Below are 12,735 nucleotides of genomic sequence, written 5' to 3'. Positions count from 1 at the left end.
ACTCGATGGACATGAGTTTGAGTGAACTTCGGGAGTTGGTGATGGACAGGGAGGCCTGGCATGCTGCGATTCATGAGGTTGCAAAGAGTCGGACATGACTGAGCGACTGAACTGAACTGAACCAGGATGACAACACCATCCATGTGGGGAAGTGGTGGCTGACAAGGTGAGTACATGCAGGGTGACATTCTGGCACAGGCGTTAAAGCCTGACCATGGTAAAGAGGCTCTCTGTGCAAGACAGAAGTGACAGCAGCAAGGGGAGATTGGTCACACACAGAAATGTTGATCTAAAGGATTAATATTTTAAGGATAATGGGAGCTGGGTTTCTCATTGTCAGAGAAGGGAATTACAGATGCAGGACACTAGAATTAATCCTCTGGTGTTGGACTGAAGTTGGAAGTATTTCTATGAATTCATGGTTTTCAACACATATAAACCAAGATAAAAACAAATGTGGGCAGTATACATCAGCAAAAAAAAAAAAAAGGCAAAGTAAGGATCTCCAAAAATGTGCTTCTCCTTAACAACAAAAAAATGGCAGAAACTGTTAAAATCAAGTTTTTCAGAGCTCTGGATATTGAACAAAGTTTTGCAGCAGCCTGAGGGACATTTATTCCTGAAAAGCAACTGAATTTTGGTAAGAGCGAGGAACTCTGTGACATTTTTAACTTGCCATAGTTCCATCCTCTGCTCCGTAGCAACATGACGACCTTGAAAACTAACAGCTTGCATTCTGCAGTGAAAACAAGCAGCCTGGCAGCCACCAGAGGGAGCAAAATGGGACTAGAGCTTCCTGTAAAGACCCACTCCCAGAAAATTACGATTATTTGACCTGTCTATTGATTCCCCAAGGAGTCTACCTGAAAGGTTCACTCAGGATAAAAGCCTTTTCCCCAGGAGCATTTGTCAAAAACAATTACAGACAAGTTAAACATGGCCAATGCCTAAGGTGATAGATGAAAGTTGGAGAAGACAAGAGACTAATCAAAAGGCTTAAAGGTAAAGCTTGGAAACAAGATGTCCATAAGCGTTATGAAAGACTCAGATATATTTCTGAGATTTTATAGGGCCATACCTATGAGTAAGGTTTTAGAGATGCCCAAAGCTTTCTGTATGCTTTAGGAAAGGCCTGAGACAGTTTTAAAACCTCGCCTCTGGCTATCCATGAGATTCTGCGCAAGTAGAAAGTCAACTGACTGACTGACTGAGTACTGAAGACACACCTAAACACACACACACAGCCCCACGGCAAAGACTGAGAAACTGATGGTTACAGGCATTTAAGGAAATCTCTGTCTAAACACTAGCTAATCACCAAGTGGAGACTTCAGTGGCCACAAATGACAAAAAATAAAGACTTCACGGAATTAATGCATAGAAGTTACCAACCAAACTATATTAACAAACAACAATAAAAGCTGGCAAACCCATAGAGACAGAAAGTTCAATGACTGTCAAGGGCTGAGAGCAGAGATGATGAGAGACTTATAATGGATACAGGATTTTTTTTTTGAAATGATGGAAACGCTCTAGAATCAAATAGTGGTGATGTTTTCATAACCTCTTAAATATACTAAAAACCACTAAGTTGGTTCACTTATTCAAAGGGGTGGATTTTATGGGATGTGAATTATATCTCAATAAAAACGTATGTTTGTGTGCATACACATGCTTATGCATGTCTATGTGTATATTTATACTTCCCAGCCCTGTTCACTGTGGTGCCTTGTGAGAAATGACATCCCAAAGCAATGAATACACCTAGCAGATCTTGGTTTCTTACCATTTTTGACTAAAGAAAACAGGGCTCCTTGGAGAAATGGCTAATTGTAGAACTAGGGCAGAGAAAAAAATCTTGGGACATCTTTTTGAAGCAGAAAGAAAGGCAATGCTCTAAGAATGACAGAATACATCTATCACTTGAAGGTCTTAAAAGTCTCCTGCTTTCTAATTAGGGACAAACTGAGCACCAAAAGAAATAATGCAAGTGAGAGAATATAATCCCCTGAATAAAAGGAAGATTCACGAGTCCAAGTGACTACAGTAAGTAATAACTAAATGGAAAGTCTGATAAGGAATGAGATATTTACATAGCTACAAATTGTGTCACACAAAATACTTATCAATTACAAAGGCAAAAGAGTAACTTCATACCAGAGAAGCCTGGTCAACAGTATCTTATTCAAACAATCAAGGTAACAATGGGGAAGCGCCCATACCTGTGTGCTACCTGGGAGAAAGAAGTTAGAGCAGAGAATTCCTTCTGTGTTATTTCTGCCAAAAACATATAACCTAAATCTAACCATGAGGAAAAAACAGGCAAGTGAAATTGAGGGACATTCTAAAAAATGACTGGTCTGTAATCTTCAGGTCAATAAAGTGAAGGAAAGAGTGAGAAATTGTTCTAGACAGAAGGAAATCAAGAAGGCAAGATAATCGAAGGAAAAATGTGATTGTAAACTAGATTCCTTCTCTATATAGATAATATTTAAATAATTAGTGAAACCTTAATAAAGACTGAGGCTTAAGTGGTAGCAATACAGCAGTTTTTGCTTTTCTGACTTGGATGCTGTATTCAAGTCATGTGGGAGAATATTCTTGCTTGTTAGAAAACATCCTAATGTATTTGGGAGTGACGTCGCATCATGTTGGAGAATCACTCTCAGATAGTACAGGAAAATAAAATTCTGTACCTGCAACTTTCTTCTAAGTTTGAGATTGTTTAAAAAATATAGAGAAATATGGAAATAAGCATACATATATATAAATAAATTTGACAGGATCATTTTTGCCTTGATTCTAATAATAAAAACTTGGAGCTCAAAAAAAGATTATTAAGTTTTTCCTATATGCTGATAAAAAGGGAATATCAACATAAGCTCTAAAAACAGATTCAGCGATATGAAATCATCTAAACACTGGTGACGATAAATGCAGAAGGCTACATGTCTCACAAATATTCACTCACAAAGCAATTTTCTTATCTAACATAGCTGGCAAGATTCCTAGATTTAAGTTTCCTTTTATATAACACTTTAAAAAAAAAACCCTGGCAACAACTTAAAAGTGAACTGATATACCCTTTTGTTTTTAAGGAAATGTAAAGTAACTGCCATATCCTTTAAAAAAAATTTTATGTCCTTGTTGTAAGAAACTACTGTGTGATTATGGTAAATTACTCGGAGGGTTTATACTCTTGATTTTTAAAAAATGGCACATAAAGGGCATCAAAAGGAGGAAGGAACTCTACAAAATAAAGAAAAGCAGCAGCCATGTTCTGAAGAAGTTTAACCTGAATAGTCGTTATGAATAAAACTGCAGAAGGAAACGGTAGAAAGAGAGAGTCTATGTACATTAAATTTTCATCTGAAATATCAGTGTGGTGACCATGAAAATGCACCTCTCAGATCTCCAACATCAGGGAACATATTGACCAAGGGTCCCAAGCGGTTGCACCAAGATCACACTTGCCATGGGCTGCTCCCAATTAATGACTGAGCACAGCAAGAACCCAAAGGCAGGCCAGCTTCTGGGAAAAGTGGGCGCTCACAGGCCACCCCAGTGGCTTTGCCAAACTTTCCTTAAAAGTGCCCCACATCCAAGACACTTCCATCTGACCCTCTTCCCTTCCTCTCTTCTTTCGGAGTCAGACTAGCATGGCTCACCCAGCTTCCTTCCCATTTTCTCTTACAAACACTTCCCCTAATACAGTTTTTACACATTTAATCCTGTCTGGATGATAGGCTTCCTACAGGACATGGAATAACACAGTCAGTTGCATCAAGTCAAGAATGCTGACTCAACTACATTAACACCAGATAACCAGCACTGACTGCATCAGCAAGCAGGGACAAAGAAAAAGAAAATGTCAGAGACAGCCTCTTCCCTCCAAGACTGAACACACTGCAGAAAAGACGTAAATGAAACTAATAAGATAATGTTCAAAATATAATCCATAATAACCTAAATTGTGCAAGAGTATTTTTAATCTCTAAATCACTGTGGGTAGAAGTGGGTAGGACAAGCTTCACAAGGGAAGTGGGCAACTAAGAACTGGACAGATGGGAAGGAGGAGGAGAGCAATTCAGATTCACACCCTTCCAAGGTCTTTAAGACATGTGAGAAGAGGTCTGGTTAAGGAGGAGGCTTCAGAGTTTTAAAGACATTGCCAACTGCATAGCAATTGGTAAACAGGAAGGAAGTGCCCATAATTCTACAGCTAACTAACTCAGAAATAACTGAAGAGTTTATTACTTAGGATATTTAAGGCATCTGAATCTGGTATAGAAACACACCTCTATTGTGAGAAAAATCATAAATTCAGGAGGTACACGATTACCATTTTATTTGAAGGTTCTTAGTGTATGTCTTTGCAGGCTAGTTTTGTTTTTTCCTTTTCTAGTTTAAAAAGTAACCTTACTTTTCTCCTTTTCCTCAAAGAGTAATGTTTTCTTAAGAGAGTGACTATAATCAAACCCTTAGGATATACTCTAATCCCTGAATTCTAATTTTATACATTTTTATTATCCTCATAATCCCACCATTTCTCTTCTTTATTCTAATAATGGTGTGACGGCTTCAATTAGCCTTTCAGTTGAAAGACTACAGGCTCCACAGAAACTACAAAGCTATTTCAAGAAAAGCTCTTATGTGCTTATGCATATAAAGAAATTTAAAAAACCTCTTCAGACACTCTCAAGAGCATTACAAATCTCTCCTTCTCTTTCCAGAACTCCAGCTTCACAAACCTGACCTTTTCACTGTTACAGTTTCAGAAGAAAACTCCATATTTAAAATAACAGTATGTCTTCCCAGTTGAGCTCTGACTCATACAAAGTCTATCCTATTAATGTGTATTAAAGAGAAAAAAAATCCAAACATCCTTAATGTATGACTTTAATGATACTAACAAATATAAAAAATATTTTAAAAATATTTATGCAAAAGCTAAGCATGAAGTTAACCCCCCAACCATACACACAAGTGAAACTTTTCAACTTTAGGTTGCAAAGATTTTTTTTATGTGTATGTATATGTGTAAGCATGCACCTGATGTTCTGAATAGCTACAAACATAATTGTCCTTCCATAAAAGAAGCAGAAATAGCCAATTCTTCTAAAATTTGAAATGACTGATTTAAGGAGGGGGGAAAATTAAACAAGCTCTTACTCTGAGAGATTAAGTCTTAGCAATATGATAATCTACTATCCCCCTGTAAACAAGATCATCAGTGAGTTTCCTCCTCCTCCAGAAACTCTGAAACTAATAACTAACAATATGTCTACTGAAAAGTTTGGGGAATACATTATAAAGGTTTGATCTCTCATATTTCCTTACAGGAGCTATGTAATACCTTATAGAAGGGGAAATTTGTGGGAAAGTGCCTATAATAATACTAAGAATAGCTCAGCAGAGATTTTCTGGTAGTACACTATGAGGTACACAAAAATTAAAGGTAGGGCCAACCAAAGAGGAAGGTCTCCAGGAAATATCTCAGACTTTTAGTTAAGATCCTGGAAGATCCTAACCCTCCAAGCAAAAAAAGAAAAAAAAAAAAAAAAAACTGGCTCAAAGGGATACGGCATACTCCATCTTCTTAACAGAGGAATACTGAATCTGCTCGGAATAAACTAACATCATCCAAAGCCTTTATACTTTTTCATACACAAGACCCAGAATTCTATTAAATATGATTGGGCAGGCAAAAAAACATGAGTGAATAAATAAAAATCAAGAGAAAATAGGAATACATTCATGTAAAGTAAAAGGCAAAGTCGCTCAGTGGTGTCTGACTCTTTGTGACCCTATGGACAATACAGTCCATGGAATTCTCCAGGCCAGAATACTGGAGTGGGTTGCCTTTCCCTTCTCCAGGGCATCTTCCCAAACCAGGGATTGAACCCAGGTCTCCCACATTGCAGTCCAATTCTTTACCAGCTGAGCCACAATACATTCATAGGTGATCAGATACTAGATTTTATCAGACTTGGACTTTAAAATAACTGTGATTAATCTGTTCAAGAAAATGAAAGGGGGGAAAAAGTAATTTAACCAAGGAACTAGAATCTACTTTAAAAAAAATCAAATGGGAATTCTAGAACTGAAAGTCCCTTGGACTGCAAGGAGATCCAACCAGTCCATTCTGAAGGAGATCAGCCCTGGGATTTCTTTGGAAGGAATGATGCTGAAGCTGAAACTCCAGTACTTTGGCCACCTCATGCGAAGAGTTGACTCAATGTAAAAGACTCTGATGCTGGGAGGGATTGGGGGCAGGAGGAGAAGGGGACAACAGTGGATGAGATGGCTGGATGGCATCACTGACTCGATGGACGTGAGTCTGGGTGAACTCCGGGAGTTGGTGATGGACAGGGAGGCCTGGCATGCTGGATTCATGGGGTCGCAAAGAGTCGGACACGACTGAGTGACTGAACTGAACTGAGAACTGAAAAATAAAACAACATTAATCAAGAATTTAATAGATTAGAGGAAGGATGATAGTAGGCTATAATGTGTTCAGAAAATGTCCTTCAAACTAGGAATCATTCAGGAAGCCCAAAGAAGGGAGATGCATTACAAGTAGTCAAATAGGTACAAAACTGTATTGAAAGTACTATCAATTCTGTAGCAACTCATCCCTAGTCACAGTTCAGTTCAGTCGCTCAGTCATGTCTGACTCTTTGCGACCCCATAAACCGCAGCATGCCAAGCCTCCCTGTCCATCACCAACTCCCAGAGTCCACCCAAACCCATGTCCATCGAGTCGGTGATGCCATCCAACCATCTCATCCTCTGTCATCCCCTTCTCCTCCTGCCCTCAATCTTCAATCAACCCCCCCATAAATCAAGAAAACAATATAAATAATACACAATTGTATCTACTTTCACAAGAGTCAGTAACCATTTGCATTCTGTAAAAATCATGTATCAGACCACTCATCATTTTGGTATCAAAATAACTCCTGAAATGCTTTAGTTCTTACATTAAATACAACCTCATTTTTTAGAAAAATATTTGCTGCAACAGGGGTTACATTTATTTTTGTCCTTCTACAAACCATTATACTGTCCAATTATTAACCCAGATGAACAGAGGTATGATTTCTCTGTAATATGCTCAATCCCTTACTTTAATTCACAGCAGTAGCCTCTTTTATATAAATCAGTTTGCTGGAATCAGAAAATTTGAAAAAGCAACATGCCTCAAATTAAACTGCACAAGAGTCACTTCAGTCTAATCTGTTGTGAACAATGTTTTAGCTAATTACTATGACTGACTTGTCTTAGGTCTTATAAAGAGATATATATCTAGAAGTAAATCACTAAATGTACTACATTTCATGCGTGCATGAAACACACTCCCAAACACAGTAACAGAAAGCAAGGCAAAGATTTCAAAGTAAAATCACACCCATTTATAGTCCTGGTATTGACAAACAGAGCTGGGACCTAATATAGGAGTTATTAGTAACTGTTTGATTCCTCATTCAATATGTCCTATTTCAGAAAAAAAAATTCAAGCAAACTATAATAAGAATAATCTTATCACACCCCACGCTCTTACTGAAGAGGAAATTTAAGAAGTGATTTTCCCAAAGTCTTAAATCTGCCTACAGGAGAAGTAAGACCAGAACCGGATCTCTTTAAGTTTAGTCCTTTAAACTATGCCAAACTGTCTCCCAACTAAAACCAGATTTATATCATATGTAAATTAGAAAAGTGCTAAAGATACTTGGGGAGACCGTATCTTCTTCCTCCTCTAAAGGACACTATTTTAAAATATGTTATTGACATAATTAATAGGAAAGAAAGGAGGGAGAGAAGGGGAAAAAAAGGGAGGGAGAGGAGAGAGAAAAAGGAGGGGAAGGGTGTCAAAACCTTCTCGTTTCTAGAATCTTATGAATCCTATTATACTTTCAGTTCCACTTCCACACAAAATTTTATGACAACGGAAGAATCTTTGAACCTTTTCAACTTCCTCCTACTCTGAAAAAGATATTAAGAGTCAAACACTAAAATTGACAGGGCCATTAAAACATGACAGTGAGTTTTTACCAGTATTCCCTCTAATCTGACAGTTCAGATCATTCCTCATTTCATCAGAGTCACTGAAAACTTTATAACTACAAAGTCAGACTGTATCCTTGAAACTAGAGTCGATTTCTACACTTATTCTAACTTAAGTTCTCTTAATAATTTCTCTCTCAATTTAAGAGCACAGCATATTACATTTCTAGAACAGATTTCATTGATGAGGAGTTGTCAGAAATAAATGAGGTGATATATGTGAAAGTACTCTGTAAATTTGAATTTATTATAACACCTGGAAGGTATTGTGTGAAAAAAAAAGTCTATAAATGTGTTGCTTATGTGAATACCACCATTCTTAGTGGTAAATCATTAAATGCATTTCCTTTACAATCAAGAGTGAGACAAGGATGTCTACTATCATTACCTCATTTTAACACTATAATAGAGGTTCAGGTCAGTGCAATAAGACAAAACGTATTAAGGAAAAAAAAACAGTAAGAATGGCTTAAGAAGCAAAACTGTCCTAATTTACAGATTATGTAACTAAATAGCTGATTTAATGCCAAGGTTTTATTAACGCTTATTCAGCTTTGTGCAAAGTATCCAGAATGGAAACTTTATTGCTGAGACTGTGAGGTATGATGTTAGATACTATTCTAGAAATAAAAATGATAGAATAGGTACATCATACTCAGTGACCTTAAAAGTCATACATGGCAGGATAGAGCTCATATGGCTCAAATTGAATACAAAAAGGAAAGGAAAGTGGATGTACAAACTTGAGAAGAATATTTAATCTAAACTATTTGTGATTATCACCACCATCACAGGTTTTCCTGCAAGAGGACTGGACTACTAAATCACAGCAGCTCAAGAGGAAAAGGAATTGTGTCAGTTACAAACTAAGTGGTCCACAAAGCAGGACCCCAACAAATTTTGGTTTCTCCAACATTTTCTCATATATTCATCTCTCCTCTCCTCCATCATCAAAGACAGTTGAAAAGTTATGTTTGGGTAATATATATTTTAGTACAATATTAAAAGCCTTAAGAAATTTTATTAACTATCTTGAATTCTGAAATGTTTTTAATATGATTTTTTTTTTTTGGTTTTCCACTTTTTCATGAAATTCAGTGTGATTTAAGCTACTTAGCAATTATAATGTATCTTAGAGCTACACTTTCATAACATTTTTTACTCAGAAAGAGTTTAAAACTGTGTAATCATATTACAACACACACACTGATAATCTAAAATGGCTACAGAAGCTGTGGGAATGTATACCAAATACTTTCTAGTGAATTCAAGGCTGGATTATTGGGTATCAACTACTTAAATGTACCAACTATTTAACTTTTATCTTTGTGTTTAGTAGTGTTTTGGATGTTTCCCCTCTAAATCTTACATAAGGAGGCAAATACTGGTTTACTACAATGGAGCAAAACTGTGAGGTAAAGGCTGCAAGCACATGGAGCCATCTGTTTCAGATATGTGAAACAAGTTTCTAGATTCAATCAGAGACAAATTGCAAGAAAAGTTACTGAATGGCTGAAAATATACTAAAGTCTAGGAGAAAAACGGTGCTCCATATACCATAAACCAGACCTTTCTAAATAACTTAAGAGACTATATAAGTTTTGATATCTTCCTGATACAAGACAGACACTAGCTTGTAAAATTTCAAAACTGGTAGAAAAAAATCTTAATAATTACATTTCCTTTTTACAAGCATATAATGAATAAGATACATTTTTTGTGATATTTGATGGTTTGGGGCATTTTAAAGACTAGATGACATATCACCTTCCAGAAATCAGTACACTGTCAGACTTTAAGTTAGTAATATATTTCTAGCTCTAAATGATATATTCATATAAAAATAGACTTCTGATCAGTGTGTACATTTATAATCCTCCAATATGGCTACATCAAAAGAAAAGAAATGGGGGGAAAAAAAAGACAAGATAGGAGTAGGTAGAAGGCTAAAACACAAACATGCAAGAAGGATTTTAATCAAAGTGTTACATTTGCAGAACATCAATCCTACTTGATTAGCACATGTAAGCACTGCTTTTATAAGTGCCATTTTTTTAAAAAGTAAATATAAAATGATATTGATATGTGAGTGTATTTCTGACTATCTACTTACTAATCTCTGCTACTTAATACTTAACTAAAGGCTAAATTTGATAATTCAGAAATGTGTAATCTGGCTTGAAAATTAGCCATGGTATTTGTTGTTTTTCCATATTATTACAAGATTTTTGTGTAGCTCACTATTCATTCACCATCTTTACTGGAATGGCAGCTAAGGACAAATACTGAATATACGCACCACACTTTGTAGGACATTTTAACTTTGAGGATAAAGGGCAGAACTTTTTTTAATGGAAATTTTGCAATTTTGAGTCTCTAGCCTCAATTAGCATGGACAATACAAGTTAATGATATACAATGATTTGAAAAGTTATTCTGCATTTCTAACAGAACTTTGAGACATGAATAATCTGATAACTATTCTCCACTAATAAAGTCTTTTTTTTTTTTTTTAATTTAAGCAAGGCCTATTTACTGAAAATCAGGAAACAGTTTTCTTCCAAGTCTACTAATAATGAGAGAGAAGAAAGATTTCAAAACGGGACATTAAAAACTGCACGAAGATGTGACAGAACTCAGAGGATATCAACAGTATCAGAGAACCTGCCAGTATCCAAAACAGGTGCCAGGCTGTTTCCTCCTTTTGCCTGCTGTCAAAAACTGCAACAACTGCCACATTATCTTGTCAGGCAGACAGAGTCGTCGAGACTCCTCTGAGCCTTCACTGCAGTAGCCTAAGAGGACCTTTCAGTGCCTTTCCTGTTAGCATCAGAGCCAAACTGAAGTCAGACGATGCCCCCTCCCGCACAAGAAGGTACAGAGCACGCAGCCCGAAAGTCACCTTCAGGACTCAGTATGGAGGATCTGGTGGTGTTAGTGTAAAGGACAAACAATGGCACAAGGCAAATAAGAAATGCAGACAGAAAGAAAATCGAAAAAACTTTAAGATGCGTTCTTAGAATATAGCCCTGAAAAATAAGTTAGAAAAAAATAAGGCAGAGGGCCCTACCTTGCAGATCTTGTAGAGAGATTCTTGGCCATCTCCTCCAGTATCTTTGAAGTAATCGTGTGCAGGAAATGTACGATGAATATCTCGAGTAATAACACTCTCCTGGGCTGAGTCCTAAAAAAACAGTAGAGTTGGTCATTAATCTAAATTTTCTTAATTATGAAAAATAGTACGCACATGTTAAAACATTTCAAACAGCACAAAAAATATTTGCCACTTCCTCCATTAAAAAAAAAGACAAAAAAACCTGCCTTCCTTCCCAGATGCCTAGTTCCATTCACCAGAGATATTATAAATACCACCGACAGTTTCTTTTGTGTCTTTCCACCCATTTATCTCTAGATGTGTGAATCCATATTTATGTGAGGGGGAGAGGAGAGAGGGAAGTTGCATACACCCACAAATAGACATAAGCTCTCTGCTCTTTTCACTTAACAGGATAACTGATAAAATATTTTGTATTGCTACATGTAAATGTATTTCATTCTCTTTAAGAGCAACTATTAAAAAGAATGAGATACATCTGGATATAGACATACCACAATTTATTTAACATTTTCTTATCACTGATGTTTTGTATTTTTTCTATTTATATCACAAATATTATCACTAGGAATATTTCCATACATACATGTTCAAGACAGATTCCTAGAGGTGGAACTGCCAGGATACTGGATATATGCATTTCCATTTAAGGTACTTTCCCTTCAGAGTTGTTGTACCACACATAATCCAAACAATGATAGTGTCTGTGTTTCTCCACATCTGCCCCAAACCAAATATTATCTGACTTTTTAGAGAATCTGATACGTGAAAACTCAGACCATAGTCATTTAAAAAATACAAAATATTATCAATCTTTCCTCCCAATAGGTAAATTACCCGACTCATTTGCTTCAGAAAATAAAAAGCCCCCAAACTAGCATCCTAAGATGACATACATTTTAAATATAAATCCAGAGGCTTTTCTTTTCCAGACAGATTTAGGATCTAAAAGTTCAAAACTGAGTAAGTTCTAAGCTTTAAAAAAGTTGATTAAAAAAAATGGTTAATCATTCACTTGATTTTATTCTTCTCAATGTTTGTTTTATATGTTTAAATGTCAAGAAAATAGAACGAGACTATTTCTAGCAACCCCAATAATGAAAACATTCTCCACAATTAAAGAAGCATCAATGATTACTAATGCAAATTAAAAGTGTTGTTTAATATCTTGTTTCCATATTTGAACAAATCCCTTCTTTCAGTTAAAATTAAGAAAAAGAAAAAAATGTTTAATATATGAGTTACTTTAATAAATGCTATTTCTTTTTCTTTTCTAGCCGAAAAGTATGTAAGGAGGAGTAGCTGAGGAGCTCTAAAGTTAAGCCAGTGCCTTCTCTTGCTGCCTTTTTCATTTCAGCTGCCATATCATGCTGGGTGGTAATTAGATCGTATATCATGTGGAGAAACAACTAAAAGTGAAACATTCCAAATCTGCCAGCAAACACCAAACGTATTATAAATCAGTCCAGAGGAAATTCTGATGGCTTATAGGAATGGAATGCTAAAGACAAATAAAAATGAAACTTTCAAAAAATTACCATACCTTAAATAAA

General features: G+C 36.1%; 1 protein-coding gene across 2 annotated transcripts in view; it reads right to left on the bottom strand.

Moving 5' to 3' along the window:
• The window catches only part of RABGAP1L (RAB GTPase activating protein 1 like), a 741,235-nt gene that overhangs the window by 304,595 nt on the left and 423,905 nt on the right, over nucleotides 1-12,735 (bottom strand). For both annotated transcript variants that reach the window (XM_061381704.1, XM_061381705.1), the window contains exon 14: nucleotides 11,138-11,251. In XM_061381704.1, coding sequence (XP_061237688.1) covers nucleotides 11,138-11,251 — 114 coding nt within the window. The remainder of the gene's footprint in view (nucleotides 1-11,137; nucleotides 11,252-12,735) is intronic.

Source organism: Bos javanicus, chromosome 16, assembly GCF_032452875.1.
Source record: "Bos javanicus breed banteng chromosome 16, ARS-OSU_banteng_1.0, whole genome shotgun sequence".
Taxonomy (NCBI): Eukaryota; Metazoa; Chordata; class Mammalia; order Artiodactyla; family Bovidae; genus Bos; species Bos javanicus.
The sequence above is the reverse complement of the archived record's forward strand: the minus strand, read 5'-3'. Positions and strand labels throughout refer to the sequence as shown.